Source organism: Loxodonta africana, chromosome 8, assembly GCF_030014295.1.
Source record: "Loxodonta africana isolate mLoxAfr1 chromosome 8, mLoxAfr1.hap2, whole genome shotgun sequence".
NCBI lineage: Eukaryota > Metazoa > Chordata > Mammalia > Proboscidea > Elephantidae > Loxodonta > Loxodonta africana.
The window spans coordinates 87,641,327-87,665,974 of NC_087349.1; the positions used below are offsets into that span (position 1 = coordinate 87,641,327).

Here is a 24,648-nt window from a genome sequence, read left to right on the forward strand (position 1 = left end):
TCTAAAATGGGTGCTCATTTTGCTAAATGAATCAACTCCTTATGATACTATTTTAAAGTTCTCAGTGCTTTGGTTCTACTTTACCTAAAATAATGGGATTCTTTTTAAAGAGGTAGAAACCAATTCATAAAGGTGGTATCTTAGCCACAGGAACTCATTTAGTGGCTGATCAGGACGTGAAGCCAGGGCCAAAGCTTTTTACATGCCACCCTTGTCAATCCTTATCTCTCTGTCTTCTCCAATCTTTCTCAATCATGTTGGCCTTTTCACAGTTCCTTAAAGTACACTCATTTTGAGCTCCATTTCCTATTCTCCCCTATTCCCTCAGCTTATCTGAAAAGCATTTCCCCCTGCATTCTCTACTAATTAAAATTCTACCCAACATTGTTAAGTTCTAGTTGACACTCCAACCTCTTCCATAAAAACACTCACTGACACAACTTTGAAATAGCTTCTTCCTTTTTTGATCTCCTTGAATACGGTCAATGCCATGCATTTATGTATCTGAAAAAAGTTGATAAGGTTTCCAACTATTAAGTATGTAAACCTTGTACCCATAATTAGACTACAATTCTTCTAGGGGAAGACATAGTTTTGTTTTTTGTTTTCATTTTTGTTTTCCTATTGTTTACAGTATCTAGGTTCTAATAGACTGACCAGTTGTGAAAATGTTTTACAATAAAGTAGCCTCTTGGTGTCACTAAAAAGGCAGCACAGACTGAGCAACAACCCTTCCTCCTAAAGTCCCCAATTCTTTTTGTTAGTTTTTAAGGAATAATGCCTTTAAAACATTGGTAATAAAGGCTATCTTCAGTTCATCAAAAATTCTAAGTAATTCCTAGCAACTAGACAGCACATGAAGTGAAGAAGACACAGCAGAAGAGTGATAACGACGATACTGCAGAGAAGTGATGAAGACGACACAACAGAGCAAACCAAAGTCAAGGAGTACACCAAAGACAGTAAGTGCTTGTGTTCCCAAAGGCACCTCAGAGAAGCTACAAACAGAGCTTGAGAATGAGGAGGAGGGTCAATCATAGGGCAGTGTAGCCAATTCAGCTAAGTAAAGGCTTTTGTCTTTTGGCTAAATTCTGAACTCCACTCTCTAAACAAAGTACACTAACTCCTTAGGGAGGGCTCCCAGTGAGGATATTGAAACCCAAGAGAGAAGGTGAGACAGCTTCAGGTAGTTCTAAACTGCCCACACCCCATCCCCTGAAAAGAATGGAGGGGCATCAAAAACCTGTAGCTAGCAATGAAATAAAAGCATTCAACATCCCCCCAGTCCCTGGGTGGTGCAATTAACGTGTTCAACTGCTAACCGAAAGGTTGGAGGTTCGAGTCCACCCAGAGGTACCTCAGAAGAAAGGCCCGGCAGTCTACTTCAAAAAAAATCAGCTACTGAAAATCCTACAGAGCACAGTTCTACTCTGACACACATGGGGTCACCATGAGTCAAAATCAATTCAATAGAAACTAGTTTGGTTTGTAACCTCCCCCAAAAAAATGACCTCCCAAACTGTGGGGGTCCCAGTTTGCCTCTTTGCTCCTCACCAACACACCTTGCAGGCCAACTACCTCTAGACAAGCCTTGCCCACTTACTCATAACACCCAGTCAGAACTCTCATTTAAAGGAAAAGCTTTTTGGGATAACAGACAACACACACACCAAAAAATAAAAAATTAAAAAAATAAAGGAATACCACATAAGCTCCCTAAAGAGCCCTTCACTTATAACTAGGAATCAATAAGCAAGACTCTTCAGACATTTAAGGAAAGCCAACAGAATGAAGGAAAAGGACCAATTGTTAGAATTCAGCTTGAGACAAAACACAGTCAACTCAGAGTTTAAAAAAAAAAAAAAAAAAAATCAAATATAAATGTAACAGGCTTTAACAATGCAAAAATAATTAACAAAATTGGAATTGGAGAGTGGAAAGAGAGATGGAAGGAAGGCTGGGTGCGCTAATTTCCTCATATTTTATAATAAAGGGTCAATAGGCACTGTCTGAGAATAAAGGGTCAATAGGCACTGTCTGAGAATGGCATAGTAAAAAAGAAGGACATCATTTAAGTCAAAAGCAAACAAAAAAGAACTAAAAATAAAAATTGGGAGGTAGGCAAAAGGGAGGGAGTCAATAGATACACTGCTTATAGCTGATCAAATAAGAAATAGAAACATAATATCCAAAGTTATGTGGTAACTACAGAAGAAACTATAACAAGCGGCTGCCTTTGGAGTAGACGCAGAGGGTGGGAATAGGATGGAAAAGAAGGCTTTTCCTTTTTCTTATAAACCGATCTGTTCATTTTTATTTTTAACCATATGCATGTCTCCTGTAATTTAAAAAAAAAAAAGTCTAATTTTTATAAAGTAGCATGGTATAGAACAACCGAAGCTGTTGAAGTTTGCTACTTATGAGTTAGGTGTCCTGGGCAAGAAACCTAAGCCTTTCTGAGTCTCAGTTTCCTCCCTCAACTGCATATTACGAAAAACATCTTCTTCATGAAGTAGTTTTGAGAAGATTAAAAGGAAATAATTTACATGAAAGAATGTGGCATAATAAATACTGGTTAAAATTTTGTTTGTTTGCTTGCTTGTTTGTTTTTAAACCCCTTTTTCTTCTTTTCCAACCACCAGCACAGCCATCTTCAGGGTACTTGTCTCAGCAGAAGGAAGCTCTCATTGGGATCCTGTTTTGGGCTAGTATGCCTTCCTCTCAAATAGGTCAGTCCACTGTCTTAAAGAATCTTTGCTTTTTTATTTTTAAACTCTAAAACCACACTTTGCCTCTGGCTGCAAACATGCAGACACAACTGAAAACAAGAAGCTATTCATTGCGACTTCTCCAAACTCCGAGAGCCAGCCGAATGCACATGTACACAGCAAGAAAGGTAAGCCCACCAGGTCCCTAAATCTTATGAGAGATGTTGCTCTGCAACAGCCAAAAATATCTCCAACCACTGGCTTGGTGCTGATATCTACAATCTGCGAATTGGGCTTGAACTCCCTTTGGTTAAGGTACTGCCCCTATTAACATGCAATTACTCCTAATTTATTAGGGTCTCTCCAAAGTATTTAACACAGTGTTTGATGTGAAAGGGAAGAGGGTTAGGAAACAGGTTCAAATATGGGACAGCCACCCACAGAGAGTAACCATAGGAGGGGGCCCTGTACAGTCAAGACCGTCACAGCATTCGGGTGCTGAGTAACCACAGAAGAGGGCAGGATGTGGAGGCAGATGGACACAAAGAAGAATATTTTTTACCCACTTCAAGGCCATTGCCTAGAGCCATGCCTGCTGCGCATTTGAACATGCAAAAAATCAAGTACAACTGCATGGTCTGGCTGAGCCTTCTTTTCAGCTGCAAGGGCCAATACTGTATGTACAATAAATGCCTCCAGGACAGAGCTTCTCAAACTTTACTGTGTACCTAGAAAAAAAAAGATCTTGTTAAAATGCCAATTCAGGTTCAGCCGGTCCGGGTGGAGACAGATTGAGCATTTCTAACAGCTCTTAGGTGATTTTAATGCAGAGGCTTATCTACAGAAAATACTGCCTATAGCAAGCACTGAAATGGCACCCCTGCAGAGTCAGAATCAACTCCATGGACACAGGTTTGGTTTTTTGTTTTAGAGGCATAAGGAGCACCAGTGGGCAATCTCTAAGCTGCGCCCCACCACCCTCCACCCATTTCAAAATGAACAGAGGTTGACAGCTGCAAAGTGTCAGCAGAAACACCTTCCCACCTCTTGCCCAGCTGCCTCAATCATGCGCCTTTCATACGTGGGGAACCTCGGAATATCATTCCACTTGTCATCTGGTGCCCCCTTGGACTTGTGCCCAGGGGTAAGTGCCCCCCTCAGCGTACCCCTTCTCTATGCCTCTGAGGCCCTCTCCGAACATGTGACACCCATCTTTTAGATAAATGTGTCATAATATCAGCTCAGAAGTACAAGTCAAGCTCATTAATCTTTCACTTAACACATAATGGCACCACGTGACAAGTACAACTGTACCTTCCTTGCTTTCACCGATGAAAATTGGTCTATGATGTGCTCAAAGTCATTTTTTTTTTCAGTTTCTTCTCTTTCTGCACTCAGCAGAGCAAGATCATACAGTCTTCCTTGACCAGTGGAGGCTCTCAAATATGAAAATATTAGTTTTAACTTGCTGAATGATCTCTTACACTGGCAACAGAAACTGCAATGGGTAATAGAAACCACTCAGTCGCCCCCTCCCCACCCCGCCTCAAGTGACACCTAGGGCACGTGCCACACCTGCCATACCTTTGAGACCCCTCATCTGACAGGTGTTGCTGGTCTGCAGACCATACTTTGAGTAGCAAGGGGCTAGGAATCTCTTCCTTTTCAGTGCAATACCCAACTACCATAACCCACGCTCTCATCAGCTCCTCCTGAAATAAAAACAATATCTTGGTTGCAGAAGTGGTAAAATGTAGCAGTTTCAAGAACTTAGGCCTTGGAGTCAGACATACATGAATTCAAATTCCAGTTCTGCTATTTAGTAGGTACATAACCTTGAGCAAATCATTTAACCTCTCTCTCCCCACCTGAGTTTCCTCAACTGTCAAATAATGGTAATAATACCTAACTTACAAAGATACCGTCAAGATTAAAAATAAATAGTGTAGCAATCAATGCATTTAGCTTTCTGCCTTCACTGAATCTCCATAAGGTCTCTTTGCTTTAATTCATCCTACATTTAACTGGCAGAACAATCTCCCTCAAATTTGCATTAGTCACTTAAGTATATTACTTCAGGGACCTCTCAATGACCACCAAGTCAAAGGCAAACTCCTTAGCTTAGTTTGGTATTCAGCTCCTACTGTCAACCACGCACCTACCTGCAAAACCCCTTCCATTCCTGTCCCCTAATCAACATCACCTCTGACTATTCCCCACAAAGCCTATCTTCTTCAGGCAAATCACCTAACTGCCACCACTAAGCTTACTAATTCTCAAATCTGGGACACAAGCATTTAGAGTTCAAGGCAACTGCTAAGTAAGCAATCACCTGGTCTAAACTCTTCATTTCACAAACCAGAATATAAGAATCCAGAGAGACTGTGACAACAAAATTATCAATCAGTATGAAAACCTTGTTTCCGGACTTCTACTCCAAGTGTCCTTTCCAGCACCTTTACCCACTTCCTCTCCAGCAAATCTCAGGACTTATGCAAAATTCTCTTGAACTAAAGGCATTTGTTCCACCATTTACTCCACAATCTCTCAGAATTTAGGCATAAAGTTTATGTTTTAGTTTATTCCACTTGACGCCAAAAATTATGACTGATGCCATCAACAAATTAGGGAGAGAAAAATCAATGAAACCAATTATTTGCCCTGGTTTAGATCAGATCAAATAAATATTATAACATAGTACTTGCTATTTTGGGAATCTGCCTTACTATAACTTAGATTGCTAGTTACCTCATTTTAGGTGATCGTCTTCTCTTTCCATCTAGATTACATGTTTCTAGAAAACATGAACTTTGTTGTATTTATCTTTGAATCCCCATGGCCCTATATCCAGGAGTTTTGCTCCCTTTTTCATGTACCCTGTAAATAACTGCTAATTTACTATATTAAAGATGAATTATCTTACATAATGTTGAGTTTTATTACCTTTGCAATCTTTCTTATTTAGCCTACTTTATTATAGTTTTATTTGCCCACTTTGTTACATTCTAATGTATTTTCCCATTCAATGGCATAAAACTTAGATGGCTCTCAATAGCGATTTGATTTTATTTATTCATATACCCCTTTATATTACAAAAATATTTCAAATCTGTGTACTTTACATACCCAATCACACCATATGTATCATGAGGGTTAAAAACATGTCTTTTATCCATTTTCCCAAACTATATTCCCCCTACTACCAGAGTACTTGAAACCGTGCTATGTACATTACAAAATGACTGAAGTAATCATTGTTCTTATACAGAAAAAGCACATACAAACTAGCAATTTGGTGCGTTAAAATAACCAAAATGGTAAAAAATAATAACTGCAATAATAATAAATGTTATATATACAAAAAATGTGTGCAAGCTGCAAGCTAATTTAAATGCTCAATAAAATGCAAAAGTATAATTTTAAGTATAAAAAATACATGCTACTATGGTAGAAAAACACCTACCCTAAAAGAAAAGTTATTGAAAGAATCTCTCTATTTTTTGCTTTAAACACTATTTTATATTCTATGGGAACCCAGAAAAAAGTAAAGCATCTATTGCTTGGCTTTTATAAGAAATGGTTAGTGCTGCACCTAGTTTTACACAAAAAATATTTTCCTCAAAAGTTTGGTGCACTAAATTTATGCGTGTGCACGTGAGTAGGTTTATATCTAAGCCTGCGTGTTAGATGCCCTATGGGAACTCATCATTTATAGGCATCTTGCAGAGTCTTTTTTAAGCAATCCTTTGCAATAAGTGACTTATATAAAATCCAAATTTTCCTACACTTTCTTTAAGAAAGATATACCAAAAAAGAAAATACATTATTTAATATTACAAATTGTGATCAAAACAGATTAGCCCTTTTTCTTATTTCCTAAGCTTTAAAAAACAATTTCATTCCTAAACTAATTTTTTTTTTTTAATAAACTCATCTCTTTGCGATACCCACAGCTTTCAGTAACCTATGTTATTTGAGAATTTTTGGTTAGGAAGATACCAGCACAGTTAAGTGACTGTTTTATACCTTCTGCTTCATTTTAGCCTTCCTATATTCACAGCCTAGAGGGTCCAGATTCTTATCTACAAAGTGATTATGGTCTAGGACTGAATCAGATTTGTAGCAAATGTCCACCGGGATCCTTCGACCTATCATTGACGGGCAGAGCCAATACGTCTTCTAGCTCACCGAATCCTTTCACCTTACCTCGGGGACTTCCATGGTGCTATATGGTTAGAAGCTTTCTGTCACGAATGACAAAAGTGAATTAATGATTTCAGGATAGAAATGGACCAAGTGTCTAAAAACTACCCAGTATGTATCACCCTACCACCCAAACAAAACATGCTAACATGTATACAATAAGGGACATTCTTTAAGGTTTTGAGTTTCACTATTTCTAATTTTATCTAATTACTTACATACACCATTTACATTAACACTCCAATATATTCAGCCACACAATAGCAAACACTTCTAACAGAGATATGCAATAGTCTAAAAGCTATTATTATTTGTTTGTTTTTTAAATTTTCCAGGAAAAAAATCACTAAGCTAATAAAATTAAATTTCTAATAAGAATTTTTTTTCCTAAATATTACCATATCAAAATGAAAATCTCATGGCAGTCATGCAATCATTTAAAAATAAAATACAGACTTACTCTTTTTCTTTAAAAGTAATTTAGCATGTTATTTTCTCCTTTTTTCCTATTGGTCTGAAAATGCATTCCCCACCCCCCAGCCAAAAAAATAAATAATGTGTTTCCAAAGAGACAAGAAAAAATTACACAGTACAAAATTTTTATGCTACAAGCTATACAAAAATCTGTCACCGTCTACGTTACAACTCTAGTCATCAATAAGGTGGTTCCCCCCCCCCAAACCCTCCACTCAAAAATCAATTATATCAACTCTTTTGTATAAAGAAGCAGCATACCTTTCAGGCAACTAGTATTAATGAGTAGACATGACTATAGAATCTCCATCTGTTTCTCTGACAAAGCTGTGGCTACTCTAGTCTCTCATTGAAATTCCATTAATCTGGTGTACCAAGGTCCAATGCGAAAATCAAAACTCCATCTAACCCTTTATCAGCTCACAATAACCTACAAGTGAACTCTGCCTGTTAGCATGCAGCAAGTTATGATTTTGCTATCAATCGGGCAGTTGGCCAGTAAAAAAAAAAAAAAAAAAGGGCAGGCTAGAAACTGTGTGTCTGGCAGGGTTTAGAGACTTTGTTTTCGTTTTCATCCCCTTTCAGTTTCTACAGGGTGTCTGGACTTTGTGAGATAATGCATTATTCTCCTTGGCTGTGGTTTAATTGCTACCAGCAATCAAGTCAAAGCATCACTGAAGTGTGTTTGAATTTCATTAGAAGATATAACTTATGCTACTTTTTTACAGTACCTAATAAACCATAAAGAAACCAAAACACATATGGCTTGAGGGAATAACTGGAAAATTAGGTGGCCATTTGGGAACTGAGTGAACTTTTGAACCAGAGGAACAGAGAAAAAGAAATATTAAAGGGAAAGACAGATTTAGAATGCACACAGAGATGTGCAGGTTTGACCTTTTCAGTACCTTGAAAATTATATTAGCATTATGAAAAATACATATCATGTTTGGAGTTTATAATCCATCAAAGTTCAGATACTTTGTTAGTGCCTACCATAAGGTAAAAGTCAAAAGGACAAAACAACAATCTGATTTGACAAAGGCCTTCTGGTGACCTGTGCTAATTTGATTATACTTATTGTTAAATGTATTATCTTTTTATAATTAATACATCATTAGACTGAGGTCACATAATGAAGGAAAAATTACTCAGCAAAGGAAGAACACATAGAAAATATAAATTGCAGGGGGGAAACCTGATATGACTAAATGGTATTTTAGAGTAAAAATGAACAGTCCAACGGTAGGTTTTTAATTATTTTATCATAATATTCTTATAAGAAAATACAAAACTATCAGAAATGGTATTTACATACCTCAAATGAATAATACTAAAAGTTAAATTTTCAATCTGTTTAAGAATTGCTTAAATACTAATCAAAATGCACTTATATTTAACAAAAATTTTATTAATTTCTTATAAATATTAAATAATATTCAAATATTGATAAAGTAGTCTTTAACCATCAATTCTTTTTCATGCTGTTAATCTGTTTCCTATATACTTGGTTATGAAAACAAATATGATAAATTATTTATTCATAAGAAAGAAAATATGTTAATCATGTAAATACATTATAATTTAACAGTAATTCACTTTCTCTTACAAATCACTAGAAGATATCTGGCTCTTATAGGTATTTAACTGTTGACTTTCTTAGGTTTTCATTTTTTTAAGAATGTGCATAATGCGCCCTTCTGCATCAAGACAGTTGTTACTGTGAGAAACTCTAAGTATATATAATCTATAAACATATTCTATGTGTATGCATACATAGATATGTATATATATCCTCTTGAGTATACGCACACACACATATTCACATCTACTACCATTTTACAGAGAAGCAAACCATAATGGCAATGTGTTTCAAAAATGGTTCAGCTTAAACGGTAATTTCTAGTTTTGCTTGAAAATATTTCATCAGTCATAAAACATTTTCTACAAGAAATGCTTTTGAAGACCAGGTTAGAAAAGGTAATGCTCTTTTTTGAAGAGTAAGTGTGACTGAAGGGAAATGTTGTGTGTCTTTTCAAAAGATGGAACAAGAATATAGAGGAAAAAAAACCCTCCCTTAAAAATTAAATGTTTGCCAAAATGTAAAATTCAACATAAAATGAATATGATGATTATTGCTACACATTGTACAAAGTTCTGAATATAAAAAAAAAAGATCGTGCTGTTCTGAATCAGTGGTTAGAATGTTTATCACTTATGCATGTACTTGACTTATCCCTGTTCTGCAATAGACATAATTTTATACCTCATAAAAGCAATTTATGTTTCCAAAGGGAATAATCTGGATAACATAAAATGTGGAGTGCTCTGTTGCAGAAAACATATTTTCACTCAGCAATTGTATTTAGAGATGGGACTGCGCAGTTTGATCACCATGTAGTGGCAGAAGGCATCATTCATTTCTCTGTCTACATGAAACTTGAGCACCACAAATTAATATGCATGGCTAATTTATCATTACACATTCTTAATTTATAACTATATATCACCCTTATAAGGTTTGTGTAACACAGGTGCACTCAACTAGCTATAACGAAGAAACCATGTGATACCAAAAATAAGTTTCATAACTTTCACAACGATCAATTGTTTTCAGAAATTACTAACAGAGAAAGTCAATTGTATTACTAATCAATTAATATAAAACGCTGTAATATTGCTCTATAACACAGGGCATTTTTAAGTGACACTCAGAAAAATGAAAACGTGTATTAAAAGAAGCACGTGATGAAAACCTGTTTCAACGTGAAAAGGCAACGTAGAAATACTGAATTTAATATTTTATGAACTCATTTTGTACGAAGTTTTCAGAAAAAAAAAGATCAAAAATCTGTTTCATTATTTATAAAATTAATAATACCACAAGCCATTAAGCAGCACAATAAAATTAAGCAATAATTTGATAATATTAAATTAACCAACAAACTGTTACTAATACTAATAATACAGTGATATAAACATTCTCCTAAAAACCCTAGCAAAGAAAATTTCCTAGAAAAAGAAGCAACTACATACTCAGGAAAACCTCAGTATTCTTTCAGGACCACTAGAGAGAGCTCTTCCGTTCCTTAAAAGGTCCTGGTAAAGGTAAGTGAACTGAAACTTCTGCGTTTCTGTGCTTTCTGACAAGATCGCCACCTCTACACATCGCACTGTTTGGTGTGAAAAGTGTCAAGAAGCATATTCTATGGGGAAGTTACATACCATCAGAGGTGGCATCATCATCTTTATCAAATCGTTCTGAGGCTACTGAGATCGTGTCTGGGGGCCCAGGAAAAGGGTCATCATATTCTTCCCCATCTTCTGCGTCACCTATAAAAGGATCAGAAAAATGTCTATTATCATTTAGCCATCGAAAAAAATGTTACTTTGTCAGAAGAGGTAAATTTTATTACTAAATTCAGTCACTGACATGGAAGAACAAGGAAAACTTTTTGAACCAAGGGCAAAAACAGGTCCTATTTTATTTTAGATCCAACGCAATTTAGATGTAGTAGGAGTTTTTTGAAGGTAATTCTATGCCTGTAGGGTCGCTATGAGTCGGAATTGACTCGACGGCACTGGGGTTTGGTTTTGGTTTATATGACTGCTTATTTTTCATACAAGAGGATAAGGTCCCAAAATTATGACAGTCTCCACAAAGAAGATTACAAAAAGTAGAAGCAGGGTAAAACATATTATGTATCCAAAACAAACAAGAAAATGGCAATTTAAAAAAAAAAGCAGGAAAAATAACTCAAATAATACCATTTATCTACTCAATAAGGAAAAATAACTCAAATAATACCAATTATCTACTCAATAATGTACGAAATTATGAGAAGATTTGGTGATTTCAAGTTATGCAATCATCTTTTATTTTCATCTAAAATCACAGGATTATACAAGAGAAGATTATAAATACCTGCATTGTAGAGAGTAGGAATTCTTTAAAAGGGAAGAAGCTGCTTTAAACTCATATGAACCTTTTAAACTCAAACAAATTGATTTACAAACTAGACACCTCCCATTTTTATTCAGTGATATGTCACCATTTTCTTAATGCTCTGGCCAGCTTTCTACTTGATTTTCAAATCCTGAGTTTTTTTGGTTTTTGTTTTTTTTGTTTTTTTTTTAAGTCATTTTATCCCCCAAATAGGATCTTGTGGTTTTGGTTTCTATTCTCCCCCTCCCCCACCCTATATTCAGTTAAAATAAATACTTTTTTAAAAGAGTGAATCAGATATTTGCTAGCCCTTCTATATGTAAGCCCTTGTTTTTTCACCCCAATTCAACAACAAAGAAAAATGTATGTGTAATTCAAGTATCTACCTGTTAACAATTCAAGAGAAAACCAGCCACCTGAGGGATTACCTCCAAAGCATAGTGGAAATTCCTCTCATACCGCAGTCGATTCTAGCTCCTAGCAACCCTATAGGACAAAGTAGAACTGTCCCATAGGGTTTCCAAGGAGCGCCTGATGGATTTCAACTGCCGACCTTTCGGTCAGCAGACGTAGCTCTCAACCACTATGCCACCAGGGTTTCCATAGGTACCCTGGGTACTTATAGTGTTACTTTAGGACCACAGTTCCTGGGCGGGTCCAGATTAAAGCTAGTAGTCCCTCCAAAAGGATATGTGTATCCTCTGACACCCATATGATGGGTGTTAACATATTTTTTTTTACCGTATTTTTGGTAGAGGAAATAGCCTCTTTCAAGCAACACTGTCAAAATAAGAGAACCAGCGTTTATCCCTATTTTCTTATGATTTTTCTATTTCACCAGCATTTATCATCATGGTCCTGAAAGTACAAATAGGGATATCTTCCATCAAGACAAAAGTGAACGGTAGAAATGACTGCCTTGGTGTCTTTAGTGATTCCACCACTAAGTGCACCGTACGTGGTGATGTTTCTTCCCTGGTTAAAATTCCAAGAAACATATATAAATATTACTCATTCTTCATTCTTAGTTTCTTTCCTTCAAGATGTTCAAAATACTTATCAGGACATTCAGTGATCCCTTACACTATTTCTCTTATGAAATGAAGAATGCTCTAATTTAGAATATGAGGGAAGAAAGAATCTCATAAAGTGCCAGTTAAAATACGTTTGAGCACGGAATGACAGCTCATGGGATATATAGTAGTTGGAGTCACAAAATTCTCAACTGCTCTTAGTTACTAGAGGATCCTTATATTCCTAACAAAGCAAGAATTTTTATAGTATATATATTCTAAGGACACTTCACATTATGTGCTATAAAATAAATCTTGCTGCGAAAAAACGGGCAGTAGCATACTTTAAATACACCACCAAAACTTAGTACTTAGCAGATGACACTACTATGAATATAAAAACACTGGTAAATCCTATGAATTTATGTAAAGAGCCTTGAGAAAACAAAAATCAGATGCTCAGGTTTAGGCCTATAAAACTCTACAAGGAGATAAACAGAAAAAAAGATTCAATGTAAAAAGTTTTGAGAATCAGAAGCAGATTATTGTCCTTTTATAATATCTATTATATATATAAGGAGCCCTGGTGGCACAGTGGTTAAGCGCTCAGCTGCTAACCAAAAGGTTGGCATTTCAAACCCACCAGCTGCTCTGCAGGAGAAAGATGTGGCAGCCTGCTTCCCTAAAGATTTACAGCTTTGGAAACCCTATGGGGCAGTTCTACTCTGTCCTATGGGGTCGCTATGAGTCGGAACTGATTTGGCGGCAATGGGTTTGATTTCCGGTTTACTATGTATATATACATGCATATGTATATGTGTGTGTGTGCATATACAATGTGCACGTATGTGTGTATATATCCAAATATATATATACATACATACACACCTATCTACATATAGTATATATCTTTAAAATATCACTACTAAAGCTATAAATTCAATAATATTTAATATGAGTTAAGAATATTTATTCTACACAAATTGGTCACTAACATGCTAAAGACCTCTGTGGTTGCTGTTTTCCTAAAACCCTTTTTGGTTTATGTATTCAAGTGAAATTGTGTTCAACTTACCCCTTCTAAGAACTGCAGCTAATTACGAGTATTGTTTTTTTTCTAAATTGGTGTGATATTTGTATTTATCTAAGATAAAATAAATTAAGAAGTGCTATAGGCCTCATTTCTTCCTTTTGTTTTCTAGCTTGCCGTGGATTAACTTGGAAAGTAAGGAATCTCTGTAATATCTCTACGGGCTACTTGCTTTTTAACCTGCGTAAGTTGAAAGGACACATTTTTTTTCAATATCTTCATCTTACTGTTCTTCCAATGATGTTCCAACCCTTTTCGTCCTCCCTAAATTTTTTTTTCAGCCCAATAAAAAGGAAAAAACTCCTGTCTTATACGGAGCTTTAATTGAACACAGGGGTCGCTGTTGAGTAGTACAAAAGCATTTCTCCTCTCCAGGGGCTGAGTATTTGCAGCTATACCTGCAAAGACTTCTATAAATTAAGAGAGAAATGTTTAACTTGTGTTTATGTAATAGAAAACTGAACTCCAAATCAACAATGGGCATCAGGTAAACGTATCCAATACAATTTACAGACATAATTGAAAGCATTATAGCCTCATCAGACTTCTAAAAGAAAAGCATGCTCAAATGAAATGTCTACAGAGTCATTAGTCGGCAGTCATTCTATTACAGTCACACATAATGTCAGCAGTGCCTTGAGCCTGTGCCAATGACAACAGCATAAATTCTGCATCTCATTTCTGTGGTCATAAAATTAATGATCAGTTTAAAAATACTGCTTTGTAAAAGTTATTGCGTAAAGAAAAGACATGAATGTGTCCCTGTAATGTACTCACAAGGATAATTATGGGGTTGTTGCTCATTAATACTGTTTCTTGTTTCCCTAGAAAAGCATTTGATTTATCCCACAACTTTCAAAAGTTTAATTAACGATACAAAGTTAGCAGTCTAAGAGACAATGATCCAAGACTTCCCTTCCTATAATTTCAGTGGCAACTTATACCACAGCAAAATCAAGGTTTAATCGTACCACTGCAGCATATTTCTACGAAAACTATTTTAAAATTTATAATAAAATTTATAATAGTAGGGTTCAAATCACTATTACCCATTCTGTTTTATATGGGTCATCATCAATGAATATTTTACTGAATGCCTACATATACGGGCGGCCCAAAACCAAACTAAGCAGACGTGCTCTCTACCACCACTGAAGGTGATGTAACCAGTTTACTGCTTGTTTTGTCTAACACAGTCCTACTTTAAATACAATTAGGCAAACATTAAACTAAATAATACACATGAAAGACAAACTTAGGAGAAAAATTACTTCAATAAAAACTAATTTCTAATTCTCATTCACTTAACCAGACTAATTTCTCAAGCAGTAATACACACCTAAATACACAGAATTAAACATTCAGTTTGTCATTTATTAAGAGAATATATAGTTTAAGTCTTAAAACCTTGAAGGTTTTAGGTCACCATAAATAAGAGGATTCGCCTCATAACTTCTACGATACGAGAGCTCATTTATAGTGTGCAAACAGTAAAAACAACTCACACCAAACTGAGACAAAGCCTAAAATAAATCCTTATTTTTCAAGGACTAATTCAACTAGTATAGGGCCCATAACCGCCAACCTGATTATTACATTTGTATAAGACCAGTGGGTGGGAGGGGTTTGCAAGTTATTTGCACAGATTTCATAGCAGAGCTAGCTTTCAAAAGAAAACATACTATGTTAGAAGGGAACACCGTGCAACGTGCAACGTGCAACCTTCTGACTTTTCTCCTCTTCTTAAGGACTCTTTGAGGACACACTAAAATGGGTTCCTTCTTACCTAATAATTTTGCTATTTAAAAAATGAGGCCATTAATAAATAAGAAATAGTACAAATAAAGTGAACGGAAATTGCTTTCTAAGTAAATCTATGTATATTTAACAATCTCAATAGCATCTTTAGGACGAAATCCATTAAACCTTTTTTTAGAATTTGAGGAAAAGTGTTTTTAAAGGAGAAAATGAGAACTTTTTAGCTATGGCATGTAAATAAATCAAAAGAAATTTATCCATACTTTCTAAAGCTGTATATTTTATAAACTTGAAAAAATATTCTCTTGAAATATTTGTTAAGTATGTGTACCCTTCTTTTAAGAATTATTTCCTAAATATTATTTAAAAACTGAATTTATGAATTAAAATTTATTTAAATCTTCTTGACAAATGAAGTTGAATCTGAGAATATATATTAATATAATATTTGTTGAGCATCTATGTGTCATGTACATGTATTTTCATATTATCTTATTTAAATAAATTATTCTATATAGAAAATAATCATACTATGTCATCACTAGAGCAAAATGAGACAAACATAGGGTCAAGATGCAACTATAAGTAAAACTTTTTTTACTAGAACATTCTAGTATATACTCAGTCAATAACAGCCTTTACTACAAACAGTAATATATTTCCATTGTAAAAAAATTATTATTTTAAATCACATTTAAAAATATATGACTTTATTATGAGATAGTTGACAAATTCTAAAACAATCAGCATAATTCCAGTGCATGATCTACATTCAGGAGTACGCTTTACAATACTAGGCTACATTGCAACAAAGAAAGGAAACTGGGATTAGATACTCTGTCACATACAATACTTGTAGGATGTAAGAAAGAAGAAGCTCTACTCTAGATAATATAGGAAATTTTCAAATGAATAACAGGGACTAGATTAAGCAAGATGGATTCTAGCTGCTTAGATTCAAATATTTCCTAAGTATAAGCAAAACTAAGGAATTTGGGAAACCAACTGAAAATTATTCAAAAGTCCCAATTTGTCAGACCTCTTCAATGGGGAACTACACTTGAGTATATAAGAGATAAAATGAGAACCTTAATAAATCAAGGCACTAAAAAGGGAAGTTTCAAATCAGTAATTTTCTATGAAAATGAATATGAATAGCAAATGGAAAATTAACTTAATGGACAAGCCTCAATATCTAGAAGTCAGTGTAATAAAATGATTGTCTACCAGTACAAACTATTCTCACCAAAAAAATGGAAACACACACACAAAAAAAATCTTCTAAGACCTATGCGGTTCAGTGTTTCAATAACTGTACTAATTCAATTAATTTTAAGAATTGAAATAGAAACTGTGAGTCCTATGTTATTAAATCTCAAGATGGAGCAAGGAGGGAGGAAGGTATCTAGAGTGTAAGAAAGGGGAGGGAAGTTGGAGGGAAGTGATGAAGGAGAGTAGACCTCCATGTACATTAGAAAAACTAAGAATTGACTTGTTAGAAATGAATAAATCTGAATGAATTCCTTTCATTTAAGAATCCTCTACCTGGTTCTCTTTTCTCCCAACAATGATATTAATACTTAACTATCACCTAAAAAAAAATTATGTGAAACAAATAAGGGTATAAAGGTAAAAAGGAGGAAAACAGCCTCTTTTCACTTCTTTGTGACCCCATATTGACCTGAGTGAGTAAGAAAGAAAGAGAAAGAACATAAAAACAGCCAAAAGAAATTCTGCCTAGATTACCTCAGATGAAGAAGATCCAAAACCCTCAGGGGAAAATGTAAGAAAAAAAAGAAAAGCAGCACTATCAAAACATACTTGGAACTGAATTTACTCAATGTAGAGATCCAGATAATTAATAAATTCCTTTTTTTTTTTTTGTAGAATGTACCTTGAATAATTGCTTTGCAGCTATTAAATCTGTATTAATTTCCCTTTACTATTCCTAACAAACTATAGGAATCGTCTTTTTAGAATAAACCTAAATATAGTTTGAGAGTAGAAGGGCATAAAATCACGCAGCCTCTCATCCACAGGCTTACTTTTGAGCAGACATTTGGTGATTAGTTAACTAAATACACCAATATTGAACTACCAATGACTTATTCAGAGGAAACTGACTATGGGGAATCACTGAATTCTGTGTTAGCTGAACTTCTATGCTAAGCTCATTTATCAATTTCTGATCACATACTATACAAAAATTTCCATTCTCTTTGGAGACAAAGAATATATCTTAGTAATGTAATTTTAATAGCTACACACCTGAACAAGTCTTAAAACAGAATACCAAAGGGAAAAACCTCCCCTATTACTGAACCACATGCAATTATATGATGACTTCATATTACCATGCGTCCTTAGTTCAAATTTTTTTAATGTACAAATAATTAAGTCATATCGAGAATTCAATAAATAATTACTGGAACAAAATAAGCCTTTTAAGGAGAGAGGCAGAATTTTATATCCAATATTCCCCTACAAAGAAAGCACTGTATAAAAGTTATTACAATTAAAATGCATTAATTCATTATTTCTATATTTGACTGAGCAAAATGCATGTGATTAAAGCCACAGCTTAGGATTCATTCTCATTGTAGAGTACAAAAAAGTGGGTATTTGCAGGGAGGAGGAGGAATTTCCTGTCCTTCTCTTTATTTAATCCTGTCAGAATTTTGAATGGGGAAAAAAAAAAAACATACAGCACACAGTGATCTTGATGATTTAAAGTACAAAAAACTGTGGTTTCCTTTTAACTCTTTGATTTTAGGTTTGTCTGGTTAAGTGCTTGGTTTACTGAAACTGTCATTACCCTCCCACTTATCAGTTGGTACAGATATGAATTGCTCTGTGGTTATCTGCTAAACCCAGTTAGAAGACGCCATATTATGTTTTTCCCCTAAACCCAGAACCCAACTCCAAGAAGGTTAACTGATCTCATGCTGTGACCCTCATACCAGCATCCACAGGATTCAGGTCATGACCTACGAATTAGCATTATGGAAGTAAGGCCAGCCCAGTTTCCCTTACAGAGCTGAAGACCTGAAGTGGTAGGAACTTCTTACCCCTTTCCTGACCTGGTTTTCAGTACGCTAAGCAACTGTCTCTCAAATCTGAGGGAAGACACTCAAGTGACCAGCACTTTCACATATTTCAAGAAAAACAAACTGAATTCTCTTCACTGAAAACTCTTACGGCGCACACTTATTCATACCAAAAGTACCACATGGAAAATAAAAACTAACATTTGAGAAATATTTTATTCATGTTTTCAAACAAATATGTGTATTGTTTTTAAAACAATTATTCTTTAGAAGCACTGCCTATGAACACCCAGCCACAGGCTCTCCTGCTTGCACCATTACTATAAGTAATCTCTGCAGTGTTAAATGGTGTTAGGCTAGTCTCTCACTTCTGCTTCACCAAATTATTCCATGTGTAACTGTAGGCACTTATCTCTCTTATCAAATTTCTGCAACAATGTACTCTAAGAAACAAAAAGCTAGGACTGTTAAGCACATAAGATTTCTGCACCAAAAGGTTGTACAGAGTAGATTCTAGATACCCTTCTTTTTTTCTCAGCAGGGGGAGCTAGCACTCTCATCTTGAAGGTCTAAGTAAACAACACAGAAACTTAAATTTTGATCCCAATTATCAAATTTTGGTATCTGTTAGATTATACTATTGAAAATCTCCACAGAGGATAAAAAAATTTCAAGTCTTACAAACTTGAAAATTTACCTTTGTCCTGAAATTCCTGAAGATAACTGCAAAATAAAGCAAGAACACTATTTTAAAATGAGGGTTGACAAAATCAAAACAAGGCCCAATCAGTGGCAAAAATTCAAATCTATTTTTAAATATATATTTTAAATATACATTTAGAGACAAAACTATTTCCTATCCTGAAACGGCAATTCCAAAAAGTTTATGAATTTACAATAAAAGTATTTTTAAAGAACTACTTCATAATTGTAAAATCAGGAAACAGCTTTAATACCTATAATTTATGTTACTGTTATTCCCTTAAAGTACTAACAATTCAAATGATTTTATTTTTCATTGAAGTATTTTCTATATTTATATTAAAACCTTCAATCTCTTCTATGACATATAATTTAAACCAAACATACCCTCATATAATCAAAAGAAACAGTTGGATTTTACTAGAATGCTTAGAGAAATAGATAATCGAGAACGTTCACAAAAAAGGGTATTATAATAAACATGTCAATTTTTTAAACTATGACCGTAGGAATTTTGCCCTCTAAAAATACTTAATACCAATTATATTAGAACATAAAAAATTTAACTCCATGATAATCAATCCCTTATTAAAATGTTAATTACAAAGTTGCTTCCAAGTAAGAAATTAGTAATAAAAGCCAAGAGACTTACGTAGACTTTACATCTTTTATCTTCTTAATAAGGGATTCTCTCTTTTCCTTTGCTTTCTTGGATAAATTTTCCCCTCTCAGTATGTCTGCTACAAATGTTTCAATATCTAAACGTGAAATATAAGAAACAGAATACAAATTATAGGAAAGAATCTTTTTTGTGAAGACAAATAGGACAATGATTGTTTCTACCCGTAAGTGTTAATATCTGTACAATTTGTTATAGTTATTTATCAATCCAAAGCATAACAGTTAAAGTATGTTTCAAATACTAAATTGGACAAATCTGTTCACCACTTAGCTAATAATAAAATTTGTATGCTCTACTTATGCTTAGCACAGCAAATGCTATTTGGATGTCTGGCATCGTTAAACCAGGAAGAAGCATACAAGTTTTAATAAACTATGGTTTCCCATAAAACATATTCTCTCACATAAAAGCAAGCACCGAGCTTTTACACATGTGTTAGTATCATTTCGTAGTATTCTATAAGTTCCTGTGTGAGCAGGTCATTCACAACATTCTATCAATATAGGCTAACGTCTCTGGCAAGGGCTTGTTTTTCCCTGTGTAATCCATTTTCAGGTGCACACAATTGTTAATGCTTTAAAGAAAAAAAAAATCCCTTTTTTCTAGCCAACATTCCCAAATCTCCTCCTCCCTACCTGCCCCACCCACTCTGGCCACCTTCAAATAAAAAAAGATAACCAGCCACGTGATTTTGTGAGCTCTTGCTTCCTGTCTTGGTATTATCACCTGGAAATACCAAATAAAAGAAGTGGTGGAAATCGATTCTTCCACTATTTAAAAATATAGTAGCCAAGAGATAAGATTTCTATGGCCACATATAACATTTCCACATAGGCTCCCTTTAAAAAAGCTAGTAACCTTCTCAATTATTCTGCTGTCTAGTGCTCTCTAGAATCAAATTCCAATAAATCTTTGCTGGTTTGATTTTTTATAATAGCTTCATTCTTTTTGTTCATAAGATACCAGATACCGTGTAACTTTAATTTTGTTTTTGGAATTTCAAAGCTCACTTTGAGATAGCTAATATAACTATAACATCCATATTTCACATTGAAGAGATGTGTTTGTTTTTCTTTCTTCTAATTTAACTACTTTGTCTCCTAACTCACACTGATAAAAAGATGGTATCAAAATACACAATGATATTACATGTAAGAAATTCAAAACAGTACAATAAATAGTCTCTCAACTGTACTTTCTACTAACAATCTAAAACCTAGTATTTGGGATAGAATGTAATCAATTTTAAATTCCCGATTACAATTAGAAGTACCTTGATCCAGTGAAGCAAAAGTGGATTAAACTGCTATTCTGTACATTTGTAAAAAACAAGTAAAGATTTTTACTAAGTCAATATGACAAAGGATCAAAATTTAATCCTGTGATTCTTTTTTAAAACAGCTTTCTGGTTTGAAATTCATTAACATAAGTATGAAAAAGAAATGAAAGCAAGTGTCACAGCTTCTCTTTCCCTGAGTCGTCCATATTTTGAAGAGGGGACACAGAGACATAACCCAGTACCAGTATCAGACACAGACTTCTAAAGTGAGTCTAAAATAACCAGACTTATGAAGCAGCGATCTGCTCTAAACTCTTCAAATTTTGTACCCAGAGGAACAAGCAACCTTTGGACCTTGAGATTTCAGCTGAAAGGAACATATCATCGGCTTCCCTGAGATCCTTACAATAACTCTACAATGAGAGTGGAGTAAGGGAAGGAATAGCATCCCTATTCCTAATTCTGTCTTCCGCATGGATTTAATACTTGGAAGAATCACTGGCAAAATGACTGGTGGATAGTCTACTTAATGTTATTTTCACTCATGTTTGTCTTTAATTCCCTCTTCCATGAGTATTTAATTGCCTATTTTACATTTCCATTATACTATCCAAGTTTAAACAAACAGGATCTATTTTGTATGTCCGGAAGTAATAAGAGAACGAATTACAACCCAAGAGTTATTTCTTTATATGGTCATTTTAGTTCTATAAAAACCCAGAACATATTTAAAAAAAAAAAAAACTGCAATGTTCCATATAACGTTTCCTAACTCCCTTCCCCACTAAATTATTTTTAAAATAGTAAGCCATGCTATGTTGTGACAAAGTATTTGTTGAAAGAAAGGGGGACTGCAGGAAGAATCGGTTTTTTTGAAGGGCGTGGAGATTCAAAGATTGGGCAGAGGAAAAGATTTTTTAGAGAATTTTTTTTTTTTTAATGAACATGTTCCTAAGCTTATCCCAGAAAAAGATTTAAAGTCAATAAAAGGATTTAATAAACATAGATTTTTTGGGGGGGAGGGGGGCAATTATTTCTCAAAGGAGGCGTAAAGAGGCCAGCGTAGGTACTGCTTTCCTTAAAAAAGAGGAAGAACTTTAGAAGCGATTCCTGTAATAATCTTAGTTTGTTGGTTGACCAGAGTTAGCTTCCTTTTTTAAGCTTTTGAAATCTAGGTTGTTTCTTAAACCTCCACCCCACTTTCCCATTTAATTTCAAACCAGCCTTTCCCAGGCCCAGGAGACCCCCTGGACGTGCCAGCGGCCTTGGCCGGGTCCCTTCGGAAGGAGCAGTTTTCCCAGCGCGAAGTCAGACGGCCCGAAGGAGCGAGGAGGAGTTACTCGGGATTTCCTCCCAGATGCTCGGTCTGCCCTCCGCGACAGTCGGAGTGCTGAGCCCCAGGGTTCCTGTCGGCTGGGTTGGGAGCAGGGAGCGCCGGGGTGCGGGCAGCGCCCTCGCCAGACAAATGGGGCTGGGGCTGCGGCTTTGTAGCTCAGAGCCAGAGTAATATTTCAAAAGTGAGCAATAAAAGTCTCGGGCAAATCCAGCGCTCTCTGGCTTATTGGAAAAGAGATTTGGAGCTTTTTATTGTGCCCTGAATAGCCCTGCAAACGGTAAACTAGCAAGCGCAGTAGCCCTCTTCTACCGTTCTGTAGGGGTCGTGTCCCTCTGTTAATATGTAGATTTCCCTGACTCCTGACTGCCTGTAATCTGGTGAACATCCATAATTTGATTACAAGACAAAGTTAGCCTTCCTCATTCGCCTCCTGGCTTGCGGAGTTGCAATTTCCCTACCTCACAGGGAGGGGTTCTACTGGCAGACTCACGCAGGCATACCCGCAGGAAAAAGGGGGGAGTGCATCGACCAGGGTGGGGGAAGCAGCTCAAAGAGGGCGCCCCAAAGCACCAGGTCTAAGCCCCCACCCCGCCCACCGCAGCCCAGTGGATGGCAGGTCGGTGCCGCCTGCATTTACCCCAAGAATTCTGCCCGTCTCCATCTGCACCCAAAGCCATCAAGTAGAGAATAGTTGTCTCCCGGAGAATGTAAATACGATGGTGATTTTTTGCTCCTGGTACACCTTAACATTATCTCAAAAGAAACCTTACCTCCCAATCCTGGGGATGAGATTTACAATTGATCTGATCAATTTACAAAAGATGGCTGCTGAAAGGATCAGATTTACAGCTGCTCTGTAGATAAATGTTGAGTCTGAAACCAAAATTAAAAGATGGCGTCCTAGCTCAACAATCCTTAAGCAAGTAGTTTGTTAGAAAGCCCTCAATAGCCATCGTAATCCCTAGAAGACAAACATTTAACACACACCGAATGCACTCCAGTTTAACTTCTGTGTGTACACACATGCAAACCACCTAGAAAAACTACCACCCATCTTCCCCTAGAATCCCGAGTGGTTGGGACAGGTATTTAACACACAAAAAAGATAACTGCTTTCTACAAACTCCCATAAGGACCACACAGTGAAAAGGCAGAACCACACAAAGTCAGAACAATCTTAAAATTCTTTCAAATGATAAAACTGTGGGCTTCTTAAAGCTGAGTACTTAGCGCAGGTTCTCACTCTGAAAAAACAGCCGAGGTTTCACCACTTTCCCCCACCATCCCCCATCACTAAATCTCCTAGAATATGACTTCCAGCCTGGAGGTTGTAAACAAGTCACAAAGGTAACACCCGGCATCTTCCCGCCCAGTCCCCCAACCTACCCACTACCCCCGGCAACACACATACAATGCCTCAGTGACGGCTTGAATTGTATACGGGAAGGAGACAAGAATTGGACTGAATCCACCACCATTTGCTCTGACCCACATCAATAAAATAACTAAAGCCAATCACATAGCACCCCAAATGGCTCTACTACTTAACTCCGCATCTCTACTTTATGAATTGGGTCCAATTTCACTTTGTATTCACTGAGACATTCTGTCATGAAATTTAATTCAGTAAAGATTCTCAGTTTAGAATTTAAGCCGGCTTCAGGACAAAAAGACAAGTTTTTCTTCTTGGTTAAGGGGGGCATGGGGGGTAATTAACCAAACACCTACTGGCGGAAACATAAAAATCATTTAAACTGGCACATGCAGATCAATGGAGCCAAATGCCCAGAGTTGGAAAATGGCTAATTGAAAAGTTATTGATTGTTCTAATCAATGTCTTTCCCTTGATTATCTAACATTTTTACAGGTTATGCTAAACTGTGGGCTTTGCACAAGGAAGAAGAGACATGAACAGGCAACAAGAGTGTTCATAGTACAATGGGTAAAACACACCTGAGTCTTAAAATCCAGTGATCTGAGAAAATTTTCAGAATTGGCTTTGAAAGCTAAATGACTTATTTTGAAAGAAAGCTGTGCTACTGAAAGATGAGGATGAGCATCCTTCAACCCCTAAAAGATGGCCTTTGATAAATAGCACCTTATAATAATCAAAATCCTTTTACCATACATTTTCAAAGATGCCACAGTGACTAACACATTAGCTTGAGATTTACACTAGACTCACTTTTAGGCAGCATCTATTGTAATATGTTCAGAATGTGATTGAAAAAGCAATGTAAACTCAGTGGAATGAAAAAAGATAGACTTGGCTTTAATTGAAAAAGACAAACTAAGTGAATAATGAGTATATAAAAACTAGCCGGTGCCACTTTTATCACCCATATATGACAATTTTAAATTTATGAGAGACAACTGAACTGTGTTTCAAATCACCAGAGGCTTTTCCTAC

The 24,648-nt window shown here is 35.7% G+C and overlaps 1 protein-coding gene and 1 long non-coding RNA gene across 2 annotated transcripts in view; both read right to left on the minus strand.

Annotated features, from left to right (window-relative positions):
* LOC135232250 (uncharacterized) overlaps window positions 1-10,604 on the minus strand; it is a 77,498-nt gene extending 66,894 nt beyond the window's left edge. The window contains exon 1 of the long non-coding RNA XR_010322724.1: window positions 1-10,604. This exon is cut by the window's left edge and continues 53,310 nt beyond it. This is a non-coding gene — a long non-coding RNA (uncharacterized LOC135232250).
* Window positions 1-24,648, minus strand: part of SKAP2 (src kinase associated phosphoprotein 2) — a 178,461-nt gene that overhangs the window by 148,943 nt on the left and 4,870 nt on the right. The window contains exons 2-4 of the mRNA XM_003407064.4: window positions 19,594-19,699; window positions 18,937-18,962; window positions 10,611-10,718 (exon numbers count right to left, since the gene is read on the minus strand). Coding sequence (XP_003407112.1) covers window positions 10,611-10,718; window positions 18,937-18,962; window positions 19,594-19,699 — 240 coding nt within the window. The remainder of the gene's footprint in view (window positions 1-10,610; window positions 10,719-18,936; window positions 18,963-19,593; window positions 19,700-24,648) is intronic.